Below are 15,440 nucleotides of genomic sequence, written 5' to 3'. Positions count from 1 at the left end.
GCCGCCGAGCATCACGAACGGCAAGGTGGGTCGCAATGAACCCATTATATACCCTGGGCCGGCTTCCAGCCTCATGTAGATTGCCGGATTAGAATTGTATTGGCCCTAAGGCATAAACAATTAAACAAACACGAGGTAAACAAAGTAATGACTTGAAGCCCCAAAAACGAAAGGACACGAGGGACTTAATAAACCTTGCAACGATGATGTAAACTTAATAGCTGAGATCTTGAGCCGTAATACATGAGGGAGATGAGGCTGGATTTTATATCCATGCGCTATATACATATAGTAGATATCATTCTAGTCACCTCGTTCCCATGACTCACAACATCCTCAAAAGACAGAAGGAAGTATTCCTTTTTGTGATCTCGCGACGGTCAACTCTACCTGGGGAAAAGTGATGACGAAGATGACAGGTTTAACTTGATTGCACTGAAGTAATATCGGGGATGGAAGATTCCGCAGCCTGCCCCTGAGCCAAATACTTTTTCACGGTCAAGCCAACTTGTAGCAGGCATCTCGGATTTGAACGATCAAAAGTGTAAATCGATATATGTAGCAGTCAGGATTCTGGATTGCTACCATGTGACATACTGGCGCTAGGTTCAGGGTCACAGGGTTTCGGCCTGAAACGAATAAAATTTCAGGGGCTCCGATAACCTAAAATGGTTTAACACTCATGTGGCAAGGCATCAATTCCTGGAACCTTAAACGTGAAATTTTTATGAGTGGTATGCAGAAATCTCCGTGTAACATAAAGCCCAAAAAGGTTTGGCCGCTTAAATAATGTCATACTCTATCATTTGATCCATAATGCACGCAGCACCGTGCATTTATGTTCCAATGGTCATGGACCCAGTACACAGTCCTGGCGCCATTTCATTCAAAACACTGAAACAATGATTGCAGTTAGCATCTACACATCCGACTCACAAGTAGATTGCTTCCGAATTTTACATCCGATCTCTATTATTTCAATTTTTCAATAAAATTCTGACAACAGGCAGCCTGCACGTTAGGGAGGCACGCTGTTAACATTGACAGGAACGTGGGAGTTGCAGCGATGCAAATACAACCCCAGCCCTGAAAGCCACAAAATTGAAGCAGCCGTGTATTCCGGCGTAACATAACGACCCAAAGAAGTTTAGCGGCTCAAGTGGCAAGGCTTCTCAGAGCGTACCGCAACTGTCATGGTAGTCCGTCTTTCCAGCATATTGGTCAATGCGCGTGATAGATACCGCTCTAAATGTCTTGTGGGTTTGGAATCCCCGTGCGGGAATTCCTTTGTAACATAATTAAGCCTAAAGCGGTTTAGCGCGTTGTGGCGCGCTTTTGGGGGGGATCTTGCAATGCAAACCCACAGAAGTTTTAGACGTTAAAAGAGGTGTGAACGCAACTATGCACGCCAAGATCAGCCTCATGTGCTGCGCTTTCACAACAGCAATCGATTCTTCTTCCACGTATTTTTATTTTGCGCATTACCATCTGGCATTATCACTATGCTCAGACCTCGTATGGCCATCATCCGGCAAGCTTTGATGCATTCGCGTCTGGTAATTATCATTGCCACCACTACACTCGTCGTTTCCTTCTTCTCGTACAGCTTGTTCTACCACCGCGAATCCATCGACATCTCCTCGCTTCTCGTCAACACTCCAGGCTACGGTGCTAACAAGCAGACAGCCGACATTGACCTCGACGTCCTCGTCGCACACGAAGTCGACAACATTAAAATCCTTGCTCGCAGCTGCGAAGACCCGTACCGGCTGCCAGGCTATCTTTACCGCGACCAATACCGCAACGACACAAGATGGATTCCCTTCTACGATGATTTTTCTAAATTGGACCCGCTCCCGGAAACAGACCGGAATAATACTGCGCAAACTATAGTCCTTCCAGATACAAAGCCCGAGCCCGAGTTCTTTAGTCGTGCCCCCACCCCCTGGATGCGTAAGCTCGCGGAATATCAGCGCATGCTTCAAGGTGTCGAGTACCGCAAAAATGCCTACAAAGAGCGCCCGCTGACTCCTGCCGAGGAAAAGATTGAGCGAGAGATGAGCTGGGTCCGTGACCGCCGCGTGCTTCTTGTCGGTGACTCCATCGATCGAATTCTTCTTCGTGCTGTCTGCAGTGAGTTTGGTGTTCCCGGTCTCGTTGAAGGTCCCGGTATTAAGCAGGCTACAATCTTCTGCGAGTTTCCACTTATGAACCTCACTTTCTCCCAGTGGCATGTATCAAGTATGGTCACCTACAAGCCGGATTGGTGGTGGGTTCCCGCCATGGATGTTGTCGCTTTCGAAGACAGGGACGAACAGATCTTCAGCAAATTTGAGTACCGCTCGCGAGGCAAGTCTGGGGGACCCGACTTGCTTCTCTTTCAGACAGGCAGATGGGACGTCAAGGCATTCAGTTCCGCAGACCTTATTGCGGAAGGCAAGGAGCCGCATCTTAAAGGTTATTGGGATACCGTTGGCCAGCTCAAGTGGACACAGCTTCGCTATGTCAACACTCGCATGCAGAAACTATTAGCCTTGTTGAGAGACAAGTTTGGCACAGACGTTCCTCTCATGTTCCGCAGCATCCCTGTCGGTCGCGATAAGAAGACTTCCGACCTCGGAGTCATCTCCCTCGATCGCATGTTCCACTCAATGTCCCAGGTAATGGACTTTGAGATCTTCGACTGGGCTTCTATAGTATACGGTTACTCTAAAGAATACTCGGATGAAATGCATATTAAACAAGGTGATCTCTCCTGGCTCTTTGGTGATATGATCCTCCATTACTTGTTTAGAGCCTCCGGCGGCTTAGAGATCCGTGGTGAAATTGTAAGGTGGCCCAATCTCGATGTCTCCCCTTGGAATCCGGCCGCAAATTGGAACGAATGCCATCAGTTTTTTGTTCATCCTACGAATCGGTAGTAAACATTTATACTTGTTATTATCTATACATGCAGTTTTCGGTTTAGAATACTTAATTATCATCATTAGTTATACACTACACTCCAATTTCACTGAAAATTTGACCAGCATTACGCTGCAAAACTATAAGGGCCTGGGTTATGGTTCAGGGTCGGTGGTTCAGCATACATAATCGGGGCGACGGGCGACTGGGCGACTGGAGGGACTGGCGCGACGGCATCAGTTTATTTAGTCCTGGGGACAGAAGTCCGAAGACCGAAATCACCAAAAATGATTTTTAAAAAAAGGTAGTGGTTTGGAAAGAGAAAAATTAGCCGGTTCTGATAGTACGATTTTTATTTTGGTTAGATTAGGTTGGACATATGAGATGGAGGGCCAGAAATGCCAGGGTGGTGTGTGCGAGGTAGGGCTAGGGTAGACTTCAGTACCCGGCTCGACGACTGCAAAGACTCGACGCCCCCACGATCAGGATCGGTTGAGCGATGGCCCTTTTTCGCGCCCAGACGGAACTGTGGTTTTGATGGCCCCACGATCCGACAAGGTCGATTACCAGATTACTAACAAATAAATGTATGATGAAGGACCCCGTGAAGCCATGGCTTGGACTTAACGGGTGTGCGTAGATTAAAGATTTGAAGCGCGTGTCAAAGCGTAGTTGCTACCAGTTAATGACTTCAGGGCGACGCAATTGCCTTCTTCACTACTCCGCAACTCTCAGAGGCCATACCTATTCAGTGGTTTGCCCTTTACTATTGCGTACCAATGTCCCGAGTGCGACCATGCACCATTCGACACTAAAGCCAAGTTGAACAATCACACTTCAAGCAAGCACCGCAAAGCCGAGACTTTCGAATTTGATAGAGCGGTTATCCAGTTATAGTCACGGACGACGGCTGGTATGCTTGTCCTACTTGTAAGGCCGAGGCATCATTTATTAGCGGCTTGAGACGTCACATGGGTCCTCAGAACTGTGTGATGGCTCAGTCGGCCAGTGCGGACGACGTTCAAGGCCGTCAGAATCCTGTTCAGGGTGATGAAGATAGCGGTAACGCAAATATTGAGACCCCGATCCATACATGTGTTACCAAAGATGGTAACTTACACTCAGTTCAAGGTGCTAGAAAGTACAGTGCGCCAACAGTAATCGTCCCTCGAAGGCATCGGGCTGACATACAATGTTCAGTGGAACGTACTCACATGCAATCGATGCCACCATATTGTGGATAAGTCAATGATTGAAAATCATCTCACCAACTGGCACAAACTAGAAATTCACGACAAGAGCGCGATGTGGCGCACAATTACCTCGCAATTGTGTGAGACGACAGAACGGAACAGGAACTGGATGACTCGGATGACGAATACGCTGGAAAGACAGGATTCGGATCAGGCGCATTTAGGCCAGGCGCAGGCGTCGCTGTCGTCGATGGATACAAATGTGTATTGTATGAAAGCGGGTCGCTTCAGCACATATGCGTCCAGTCAAAAGAGGCAATGCGGCTCACTGCAAGCGAAAGCATGCCAATCAAGCCATTGAGCTTTGCCCAGTGCGCGTGCAGGCTTTTTATGGACGCTCGGCCCCTAATCCGCAGTTGAGTTATGTCGAAGTCGCGGAGCACGTTACAACTTTTAACGGCGCCTGAGACTGACGACTTCACCAAGTTCGGAATCCCAGCCAATGTTCAATTTTCAACACACCTCACTCAACTCAACGAATCTCTGTAGGTACGGCTGCAACTTGCTCAGAAATCCATCGCGCTTGTCCTTTCCGTCATTGCCTCTAATTCAACCTCCAGACTGGTTACATTAGGCATCAAATGACCAGGGAGTCTGATCTAAACCCTGCCGCGCCTTCGTCCACTCTCCATAAGTGGTCAGCTCGAAGTTTCCATGGTCCCGAATTGTCTGCTCAATCCAAGTGATGAACGAGTCCCAGACATATTCATCGTCGGGAATGTCGGCGCATGTGATCACCAAGGTGCATCAATGCCTTGATCACCAAGGTGCGGTCGTATCGTATTTGTAGTGCACCGTCGAACGCCCGATTGATCTCTAGTCTCCCATTGGTCCACTGCTCCCTCCCAATTTGAGGTACTTGATGTTTGTGTATTTGAGATCATGATTGGCCCGTCGTTATCGAGGCCTGCTGTCGTCGTCGTCATCACTGTCTGACTCGTGTCGGCTTCGGCGTAAGGTCCCTTCGCGGGCGTTCGTTTGCCTCTCTGATTCTGTCACTCAGGTTCTGGAGATCTTCGACTGAAAGCGCCTCCTCTTCAATGAGCGGTTGCATTTTATTGAGACTCATTGGCGCTAGAAAACTAATGCTTTCACTGTCGATGTTCTGTGAAATAGGACTTGCGTCCTGAACAATGGCATCCCTTCCGGTCGACCTGGTACTCTGTCTTGCCATAGTGATCAGTGCTGACAAAAAGAGGCTTCAGAAATTGTAACGTGCGTTTGCACTAAAGCGTTTCAGGAGGATCACATAGCTAGAAAGAAAGAGTATACAAGTTGGGGAAGGAATGTCTATTCGACTGATGCATCCTCCTTTCAACATCAGAGGCCCCTTCTTATAGACCGACATTTGAGAGACCCCCGGAATCTCTTACGTCATGTCGACAATACATACAATAATTTATATCACACAATATCACGCTATGCTATATCCATCACTCCGTGATATCGATTTATTCCGGGGAAGAGTACATTACAATTAAATAAAAACTTTGAATTAAATACAACTTAGAAATAATCTCTCAAGCCTTCATCACCCATTTAACACTTCTTCTCATTTGAAAGCCGAAAGGGAAAAAAAGCCCAGTTTATTCTAGGGCTCAGATTAGTTCCAATTCTAAAGCATCTAAAAACTCCTGGGGAAATCTCCCAACTCATCAAGCGCAGCTGTGCTAAATGAGGCCGTCGTAGATATAGGCATCGCATCCCATGACATTTTTATAGACCGAAGCTTAGACGCCATGATACTAACAAAATCGAGATTCTCCGAGTCACCAAGATCAAGACCGGCCGCCTCCTTCACTTGTGCAAATTTCTTCTCAGCCTCCTCCAAATCAAAGACACGTCAAGGGTCTCTCGAACCAGCCCTCGGTCCCATTCAGGATGCTCACAGGTCGAGAGTCGGTAGAGACCTATGAAACAGCGAGTCATCTTTGCGTACATTAATGCTGAGAACCCTACGTATTGAGCTGGCAGGATACTGAGAAACATGTCGACCCAGGACTTTGTAGCCTGGAGACAGGCACAGAGACATTCAAACCGCTGATTATATTGACCAATGAAGATATCAGGTGCTTGAGAGAAGCAAATCCCATGGATACTAAACTCCGTGTTGTAAAGTTCCAACAGCAGAGTTTCTATTGCCAGGGTTAGTAGACTGATACCAATCCACCAAGATATATTTTGAAAGGTACATGGCAGTCTCGATACGCTGAAGAAATGACTTACTGTTATTCGTTAATTCGCTGGGGATATTAAACTTAAAATCATGGAGCTGAGCTTGCAGCGACTTTAGGTAAACCGTCGCCGGTGGTCTCGTGAAGTGGTCTTCGGCCGCACCAGATCAAGGAGGGTCAACCAACTTTTCAGCGATTAGACGCAATTTAGTAATTGAACGAGAACCGCATCGGATGCAAACTCCTTCTGTTCTTCTAGTACACGAAGACACTCATCAAAGTATGCTGTCCAACGGAGAGTCTCGCCTTTCCGTGAAAAGCAGGACCTGCAAATATTAGCCCGGAAAAGTTGCAAGTGGAGATGTACATACACTGAGCTTATCAAGAAGCAGCCAAGTAATGCTCTCCTTTCTTCCAGGGTCGGAAACCTTGAAAATCTGGAAGGCTTTCTAGCTCCTTTCATGTCATACGCAAGTATGACGCCTGGATCCTTTGAAGGCGGCTTGTCTAAACCAAGGTCATACAGAATTGCTATTGCAAGCTGCACAAGACTGGTCAAAAGGGGTTTGTCGAGACAATAGGCCGGTCCCTGAAAACCACAATGGAACATTAACCCTCATCGAATTTACCAGAGTTGATGGACACGAAGCATATGGTTTGGAAGGCTCTCTTACCATGTGGTATAAAGAAGAACTGCCAAGAGTAAGTCCATGTTCCTGGTCCCTTCAACATATGCTTCTCGTCCAAATATTTCTCTTACTTCCTTCGACAGGACAATCTGTTCCGTGGAGCGGCTTGAAGCCACAGCCATGATACAGAGCCAGAGAATAGGGCTCTCCTGACGAAGCTGATGGGCTGCCACAGATAGTGATATCACGATAAAAGGAAGGTGCTTGACGAAATCGGTTCGAAACTTATTCAAATATGACTCTACGTCCTCTGGGCTGGGCTCCAAAGCCGGATGAAGCAAAGGTTTCAGGTTTATTGATGCTGATCCTGAAGAAGAGGAGGCAGCTGGAGTAAAAGCAGAGTTCGGCAGACCCCTTCCAGTAGGTAAGGGTCTGTTGAAGGTGTAGTCCCTATAGCCGATGCTACCAGCAGCCGCTGATCCAGATGTGTTTCCGTGACTTGACGGTACAAGATCGTCGAGTGCTGAGTTGACAGACGTGGCGTGAAAAATTCCTGGCGCACCCTGAGTAGCAGACATTAGAAGTGTGACGAGTCCGTCCAGTTTCTCCTCGAGCTTCTCAACCTTATTTGCGGAGTGTCTCTTCACTCTACGACGCTTGCGCACGGGAGGTGAAGGCTGACAATCTTTCTTCATGCGGTGACATCTACCGGGCAAGCATTAGCATTTATACCTTTCACACTTTCCCCCAACGTTTACGCCAGGGGAGCATTTTGCCTTCGCACGTACACAATTTGTGCAAGCCCGACCAGACCTACCTAAGCTGAAAGCCGCATCGATGCCAGCATTGACTTCCAGGTCCTGGTCGAAAATACTATTGAATGCCGTCGTCACGACCCTTTGAGTCATGTTAATGTCACCTGTGGACTGCTGATAAACGGAGAACCGTTTGTTTTGTCTGGCACTGACCGGACTTTGAGGCAAGCTCCAATGATCCGAGAGTGTGAAAGGAGGCAAATAGCGAGGAGTTGGAGCGGAGCGTGGGAGACCAACTTATCCGATCCGTAGAAGAAATGCCGCCATCAGAGTCTGAGCTTGGATTATACTTCCGCTCCGATTAATTCGGCATATCATTTTCCCGTGTGCTTTACCCTGAACCCTGGCTCCAAAGGACACGCTTTTAAGCGTCGAATTGGCAGCACGTGACTGTTGCATTCCCCGGATATTCCATTGCTTGTTTTGGGGTGGACCTCTTGGGCCCGTATCGGGTTATGTCACGCATGAACAATGGCACCAATCCAAAGCCGAAGAACTTGAGTCCGGAACAGTAATCTACCCTGGCACGGGTATGAATCTGTCCGCTTTGGTGGCCAAACAAAGAGGACCATCGAGACGGAATCCGAAGTCCGGCAGCCGCCACTCTTTATCGGCTTTGGTGCTTCAATTCCGTACCTAGGTTCATTTGCATATCAAATGCCCTATTTCCCACACTTGTTGCGACCTTTATAATTCATCTGACACCTTTTTGAAGTACTCTGTCCGTCTTTTACAGGATGACTCCCAAAAACCAAGCGGCATGGATTCCCGGCAAGAAGGTTGTGCCGCTCAAAGTCGGCGATGCACCATACACACCCCCCGGCCCCGGCCAAATAGTCGTCAAGAATGGCGCAGTCGGTATAAACCCTTTTGACTGGGTGCTGCAGTATCAGGGTGCCATGATCGCTTCCCATCTCAAGACCCTATGGTGCTAGGAGTCGACGTGGCCGGCACCGTTGTCGAGGTCGGCCCCGACGTGACGCGCTTCAAGGTCGGCGACAGGGTGGCGGGCAGCGCTGTGTCCGCCGCAAAGGAGTCTAACAACGCCGCCGAAGGTGCCTTCCAGCTTTACACCGTTATGCGCCAGCACATGGTCGCCCCGATACCCGACCACGTCACCGACGAGCAGGCCGCCGTCCTTGGGCTCGGCATCGGCACAGCGGCGTACGGCCTCTTCCACAAGGCCTACCTGGGCCTCGATATGCCTCAGGTGCCGCCGCCGCCTAACCCGCAACCAGGGAAGAAATACCCTCGCGCCATCATCGTCACGGGCGGCGCCTCCAGCGTAGGCAGCTGCGCCGTCCAGCTCGCCGCCTCAGCCGGCTATGAGGTCCTATCGACGTCGTCGCCTAAGAACTTTGCCTACGTTAAGGGCCTCGGCGCCTCCCACGTCTTCGACTACAAAAGTAAGACGCTGGTGGCGGACCTCGTGCGCGCTCTCGAGGGCCGTGAGCTGGTCGGGGCCTACACCGTAGGCGCCAACGCCGACCAGGTCTGCGCCGCCGTCATGACAGAACGCCTGTCCAAGACGCCCAAGCTGCCGACGAGGAAGTTCATCGCCCTGGCCGGCAGCGCGCGGAGGAGTCCCGACTCGATCAAGGGCTTTCTCGGCCCGTACAGAATGATGAGCGGCATGATGACCATGATGGGTAAGAATGCCGTGAACAAGATGCTGACGGGTGTTGAGGTTAAGTTTATCCTAATTGTTGGACTGGTTGATCCCGATAGCTGCGTCTCTCATGTCTATCTGGACTTTTTGGGGCTGGCACTGGCTGAGAAGCAGTTTGTGCCAGCGCCGGAACCGCAGGTTGTGGGACGGGGGCTGGGTAAGATCAACGAGGCCTTGGATCTCAATCAGAAGGGGGTGTCGGCCAAGAAGATCGTTGTGTCGTTGCCTTAGTTCGAGGACATTCATAGATTGGGGCTGTATACTGGTTTAATCGGCCACTAGTAATAGTCTGTATCGATATCTCTTTTGTTTGTTACACGCTGCGTGAGAAATATAATTACATTTCAGTCCAAACACGAAGCCAACCCATTCACATCACAGCCAAATATCTGGAGAAATAGATGGAATGGCATATAGGAGAAATCAGCGCACAGCTCATGGAATCTCACCCAAGGTCACCTCATCCGAAGCTCGTCTCATCCAAGTTCCTCTCATAAGAATTGGGAACGCGGTACTGTATGGTCGCCGCTGGCTGGCTTGCCGCGGCTGGTCGTAGTCGGGTTTCTGGTCCTACCACATATCGTATCACCATATCTATCGGATTAGCCCTAAGTCTGCCACGTAGAAGTTGGGGCACCAGGCGCTTGGACACAGAGGACACCATCCGGCTTCATGTCACGATGGATGATGTTCTTGTTGTGGGTGTGCTTCGACTTGCACTCTCAACAAAGATGCCGTGGCTTGAGATGACCCTGTCGACACTGTAGCAATAGGTAAAGCATCTACAATTATCGGTCCCTACTCGCATCTCTATTCTAATTCGTGCTTTATGTCCAGTGTGTCGCTTTTGGCCATTAACGGCCTATCAGAACCTACATACAGTGTTGAAGGTAGCTTCTCAACCTCATCTATACTTCTAACAGGTTAATGATATCTAAGCCTTACATGGAGGGCAAACCTAAACAACGACGTAGCCAAAGGCCAACAACGAGTACATGTACCAGCCGGGCTACCACCGCCCCTAGCCTTGCACTTTAACCCCCCCTTCTCTGCAGCATATTCCTCCGGCGCTGGCTCCGCTCCTTTGTTGTTATTATCGTTGGTAAGTTCCTTGAGCTTTTTGATCTCCAGAATATTCTCGAAGCCCAAGCCCCAAGCAAAGAGTAGGATGCTAGCGGCCACAGCCATGCCGAGATACATGGCATGATCAATACTGGTGCTGTAGGATTCCACTACGGCGGCCAGCTGCGAGGCGGACAGGCCCAGGTTGCGCACGGAGCGGGCGCCGCTATCGACAATAACGTCTGGGTCGAGGCCGATGCTAGAAGCACGCTGCGAGAGCTGCTTCCGGAGGCTGTTGTTGAAGATGGCGTTGGTGACGACGACCCAGGTGGCGCCGCCCAGGTTTTGAGTGGAGATGACGATGGCCATGGCTGTGGGGATCTGTTTCAGGGGGACGAGGTTTTGGATGGCGATGTATGGCTAGAGATGACGAGTTAGGTTAGGTGTGGAAAAGCAAGACTTACACCCGAGGTTCCTGTACTGCTGCCAACGCCGTAGACGACCTGGTAGCCGATCCAGCGCGCGGTAGAGGTCTGGGACTCAGTGTCGACATGAGTCTGTATCCAATGGTTGAGAGGCAACTCCCCGCAAGAAGCCAGGGAAGGTAGTAGCCCCGTGACTTGGGTCATGGCGCCCGTAAACACAGTAAACAGGACCAAGCCGAGCGTTGTTGGAAGCATATTCACGCCGCTCAACAGAGGCGAATCATTATTAATTACCTGAAGGAAAATAGCAAGGTAAAAGTCGGCCACAAGAGTGCTGCCCAGGCTGAAAAACTGCGTCATAGCCGCCGCAGGGATAACACGGGACCTCAGCATAGCAAACGGTATCATAGCACCGTCGCCCTGGCGGTATTCCCACGCTAAGAAAAGCGCAAACGTAAAAGCAGCCCCGACGAGCAGGCCAATTACGACCGAGCTCTCCCAGGCGTACTGGTTCCCGCCGTACTCGACGGCTAACTAACAAAAACATAAAAGCGGCAGGGCTAATAAGCGCAAATCCATTGAAGTCCAGTGACTTGATGGCCGTGCTGAGAACGTCGCGCCAGTGGGGCTTGACGGCCGCCTCTGGCATGTCATTGAAGCGGAGGCAGGCGCCAACGACACCACCAAGGGGAAGGTTGATGTAGAAGCACCACCGCCACGAGACATTCGAGGTGAAAGCACCTCCGATAATAGGGCCACACGCAAGGCCCAGCTGGCCAATACCCATGTTGATTCCCATAATCAGCGGCCGTCTCTGTAGCGGGAGGACGTTGGCGACGGTGGTGATGGAGCCGGTAAACAGGCCCGAGGACCCCAGACCGGCGATGGCGCAGCCCACAATAAACATAGACGACGACTGTGCCGCGCCGCACAGGGCCGACCCGAGCTCAAAGACGAAGAAGAAGGCGAGGAAGGACTACTGCGCGAAAGTTAGCCCAAGCGAATCACCACGATTCTGGTACAGGAACACCTGCCTTCAAGGGAAGTATCTGTAGATCTTGCTGCTCAACGGCTGAAACGCTGCGCTGGCAGCTGGTATGCGCCGGCGTACCATCCGATATCCGTCAGCGAGTCAAATTTGGACGTGATGGCCGGCGTCGCGGTGGAAATGATGGCCAGGTCGAGGAAAAGAAGATAATAAGATACGGTGACGCCTGCCAGGATAGAGGCGAGCTTGAAGCCCGTGGGAAACACATGCTCATAAATTTCTCGAACTTCCGCCAAAAGTGTACTTCTTGCAGAACTTTGGTGCCTCCCGACAAGTTGCAAGAGCTCCAGCAAATGTTTGTAAGTCATGACGGTTGATCTCTGTACAACTGTCGTCAAACGCGACGAAGTCTACCACGCGGATAAGGAAAAATGGGTTTGCAGTTGTCTTTCCTTTATTTTTAGTTCACGATATCTCTGCAAACACCTGGTATCGTTTTATTCCTCACCGCATCCTGATGGAAATGGGATGTTTGTTGTTCAGCCACCGCCCGCATTTCGACCGGCATTGTTTCAGGAACGCTTGTCCCTCATTAGTTTGAGCGATGTCCAGCTGGCCGATAGTTACCCGGTGATCAGTTCCGGTATTGACCAGAATGACTATGTTGACCAGAATGACTATGTTGAGGATGGTACTAGATCCTTAATGTATGCTGAGGAGTTGGAATGGCTCCAACTTCTGCCTACTGAGCATCCTGAGGCAGCTGAGGAGAATGACGAGGAGGCACAGGCAATGGAGCCTCTTCGGGTCTTTCGTTGGGCTATACAACAATGCGAATCAAACCCGCGGATGCAGCGCGCCCTTAGTCGGTTCATTTTGAATAAGGAAGCACTTATAGCTCAATACAAACGTCCATATGAAGAGGCTCTTGGAATTTCTCGGTCCGTCGGTAAGAATACGATGAGAAAGGCTGCGAAGTCTCACTTTCACATACAGGACCAGAACCAATCTCCACCCCCCGGTAATGAATGAAATTTGGCGTAGTTGTGTCGGTTCTAATTTTCCAAAGTTCGAAAGATCAATGATTCCTAATATTAAACTTGTCTTGCAATTGCATGCAGTTCAGTATCATTGAGTTGAAAAATTTCTGGTGAGCTGGGTTTGAAGCCTGAAACCCTGACGGCTTGTGATATAGTTTGTGTTGTCGGAAAGCGGCGGGATGTAACGTGCTTCCCAAGCGAAGTGAACCGCCCATCCATTTCATCATATTAAATTACAATATTATTCAATCCTCTCGGTAGGATATTGTTAGACTAGACAGTATATATCTATGCTAACCAATTTGTAGATATTTAAAGTTTATTAGGAAAGAGATACAATAATGGTAGGGTTTCCCGTTAATGTAATGTGATTATAGCAATTAAAATAATAATAATAATTATAAATAATTAGTTTATATTCTTAATAGAATCCTATGGTACAGTAATCGTTCTATTTTATATGGGAATCACATCCAAACTTCTCTTGTGAAGACTTTACAGCAGAGTGGCGGAAACAACTCTAGAAGGTTTTGCACCAGTCTATTTTTACTATAGCGCAAAGTTCCCCTAAAGAAGGTACCAAGTCTAGATAAAGGTAAGTCCAGGGGGGTCTTGTGTCGACCTATTTACGAAGGTCTTCCTTACAGCCTCCACCAAAATAATGCGGTGTCAAAATTTACCCCCAGAATCTACCAACGAAGCTCGGCACGATATAGTATCATGGTATTCTTCGAGAAATCACACCCCAGGTGCATAGGTTTTTGTTGTTTCGACTAGAGCAGCAATCACCAGGCGCTTCCTCCTGAAGCACTGGTTGTCGGGAAGCTTACTCTGAATGACAAAAGGATGAAGGACTATATCAATCGGGGATACTTCGAGCTAAGCGGTCAGCGCTACATTCAAGATATATGCTACCCAGAGGGACATGCTAAATGTGGATGGCAGAAGGGCATGCGCATAATCATTCAAGAGCGACAACTCTGGAGTGACAATCTCCGCTGTCTTTGTCCCGAAATCGATCCGTGTGAGCCGGAAACGCTGCGCCACTCACTTGTTATCGCAGCAGCCAGATTTTCGTTCCCAACATTCACGGCTTGAGATCACTGTCGGATCGCGCGGGCATTTGTTCTCCATGTACCCAAAGTTTCACTGCGAGTGCAACTTTATTGAACGGGTCTGGGGAATTGCCAAAAGGCAAGTACGAGCGGAGTCCGATTTTCATATGCTGCTTTGAAGGAAAGGGTTCCCCGAATTTTGTCCGAGATCCCGATCTAGCGTTTCCGCCATTTTGCTCGAATGGCCTGGCGCTTACATCCACGCCTACACGCAGGACCTTGATGGGAGACTGCTACGTTTGCGGTAAAAAAATACAAGTCACATCGCAGACTACCAGAGAGATTAGAAATCGATGTCAATTAACTAAACTTGTGTGTTATATGTACGATTGTCAGAAATGGATTGGCAAGATTTGCAAAGAAGCAGGACTTCTCTTTATTTTTTTCATGGTGCCACATCGGCAACAGAAGGACGTAGATCTACTATTGACAGAGTACTACCAACAATGGACTTCTTACTTGAAGAATTTTGAGACAGCAAAGTGTACCTATATTAGATCCTTTTATGAGTCATTGCTGCAACTCTGGTTGGGCTACGTTGGATAAATACTGGCAGTCTCAGTTCCTATCCAGTCCTCAGAATCAGCTAGTCGGGCAAGAACTTTTTCCAGGAGTGCACTGAGAAGAAGAAAGCCTAAGCACTCTCGATCATGGCGTTAGATGTTTTGTCCATTCCTGCGATGTCTGCAGAGCCGGAGCGCTTGCTTCAAGCGCAAAACTTACAATTACGGACCGCAGGAATCGACTAGGGATCGATAGCATTGAGGCAATTTGAGTGTCTCAAATCGTAGTTAGGTAAAGATGGCACTCTGGCTTTCGCTGATAGTGCTGTTGATATGAGCTCGTCTGACAGTAACGAAGAGCGTACTGGAGTTCGGCGACTGCGTAATTTTGGTTTTTTGGATTGAGGTTATTTGTGCGTGAATTTATTTTCTTTCTATCTTTGGTATTGTTGTGAGTGTCTTTTGTTTATGAGGCTTATGCTTTTGCATTTCTTGAGCTATTGTTCCTGCAGTATTATATAAGGCGTGTGTTTTTTATCAAAATTGTGGATCACGTGATTCATATGGTCATATATATTACCATATATGATATCAGTCTTATATTATATGGTTCATATACGTAGTGGTTTGACAGAATGAAGTCATATATGGTAATATCACACTACTGCAAACACTGACAGCAGACGAAAAGATGTTCTTGCCATACCTGACCAAACGTTAGCGGCGTCAGATGTGTTAATGCCCTTAAATCCGGTATCAAATCTCTTGGGAACGTCATCACCAAGAGTAGCAATTTCACTTGATATCAGCTGCTGTGAACTGAGATAGAAACCACATATCTCTATTGCGCACGTTCTTCTAGA

General features: G+C 48.7%; 5 protein-coding genes across 5 annotated transcripts; 3 read left to right on the top strand and 2 right to left on the bottom strand.

The window, feature by feature from the left end:
- Window positions 1-1,388: 1,388 nt before the first annotated feature.
- On the top strand, window positions 1,389-3,398 carry V1508DRAFT_36157 (uncharacterized protein). The gene has a single exon (XM_066937193.1). It carries the CDS (start codon window positions 1,503-1,505, stop codon window positions 2,919-2,921), a length of 1,419 nt encoding a protein of 472 aa, XP_066792603.1. The 5' UTR covers window positions 1,389-1,502; the 3' UTR covers window positions 2,922-3,398.
- A 2,383-nt stretch (window positions 3,399-5,781) lies between these two features.
- Window positions 5,782-7,868, bottom strand: V1508DRAFT_406919 (uncharacterized protein; the record flags this gene model as incomplete). Its single annotated transcript, XM_066938814.1, has 6 exons — window positions 5,782-5,979; window positions 6,000-6,292; window positions 6,384-6,444; window positions 6,552-6,882; window positions 7,006-7,665; window positions 7,693-7,868. 6 exons carry the CDS (start codon window positions 7,866-7,868, stop codon window positions 5,782-5,784), a joined length of 1,719 nt encoding a protein of 572 aa, XP_066792602.1.
- A 336-nt stretch (window positions 7,869-8,204) lies between these two features.
- Window positions 8,205-9,795, top strand: V1508DRAFT_427312 (GroES-like protein). Its single transcript, XM_066941666.1, has one exon. It carries the CDS (start codon window positions 8,701-8,703, stop codon window positions 9,673-9,675), a length of 975 nt encoding a protein of 324 aa, XP_066792601.1. The 5' UTR covers window positions 8,205-8,700; the 3' UTR covers window positions 9,676-9,795.
- A 459-nt stretch (window positions 9,796-10,254) lies between these two features.
- On the bottom strand, window positions 10,255-12,287 carry V1508DRAFT_400619 (efflux pump; the record flags this gene model as incomplete). The annotated part of the gene is made up of 6 exons (XM_066938351.1): window positions 10,255-10,352; window positions 10,446-10,926; window positions 10,971-11,438; window positions 11,467-11,907; window positions 11,954-12,011; window positions 12,043-12,287. The coding sequence occupies 6 exons, from the start codon at window positions 12,285-12,287 to the stop codon at window positions 10,255-10,257; spliced, it is 1,791 nt and encodes a 596-aa protein (XP_066792600.1).
- A 160-nt stretch (window positions 12,288-12,447) lies between these two features.
- Window positions 12,448-12,951, top strand: V1508DRAFT_400618 (uncharacterized protein; the record flags this gene model as incomplete). Its single annotated transcript, XM_066938350.1, has 1 exon — window positions 12,448-12,951. The coding sequence occupies one exon, from the start codon at window positions 12,448-12,450 to the stop codon at window positions 12,949-12,951; it is 504 nt and encodes a 167-aa protein (XP_066792599.1).
- Between the last annotated feature and the right edge of the window lie 2,489 nt (window positions 12,952-15,440).

The sequence above is a fragment of the Lipomyces doorenjongii genome, assembly GCF_038497915.1.
Source record: "Lipomyces doorenjongii strain NRRL Y-27504 unplaced genomic scaffold V1508scaffold_116, whole genome shotgun sequence".
Lineage (NCBI taxonomy): Eukaryota > Fungi > Ascomycota > Lipomycetes > Lipomycetales > Lipomycetaceae > Lipomyces > Lipomyces doorenjongii.
Note: the sequence above shows the minus strand (reverse complement) of the source record. Positions and strands in the feature narration are given on the sequence as shown.

What these genes read in the sequence shown, in the direction of transcription:
- V1508DRAFT_36157 (XM_066937193.1), top strand. Translation starts at nt 1,503, where the DNA reads ATGCTCAGACCTCGTATGGCCATCATCCGGCAAGCTTTGATGCATTCG.
- V1508DRAFT_427312 (XM_066941666.1), top strand. Translation starts at nt 8,701, where the DNA reads ATGGTGCTAGGAGTCGACGTGGCCGGCACCGTTGTCGAGGTCGGCCCC.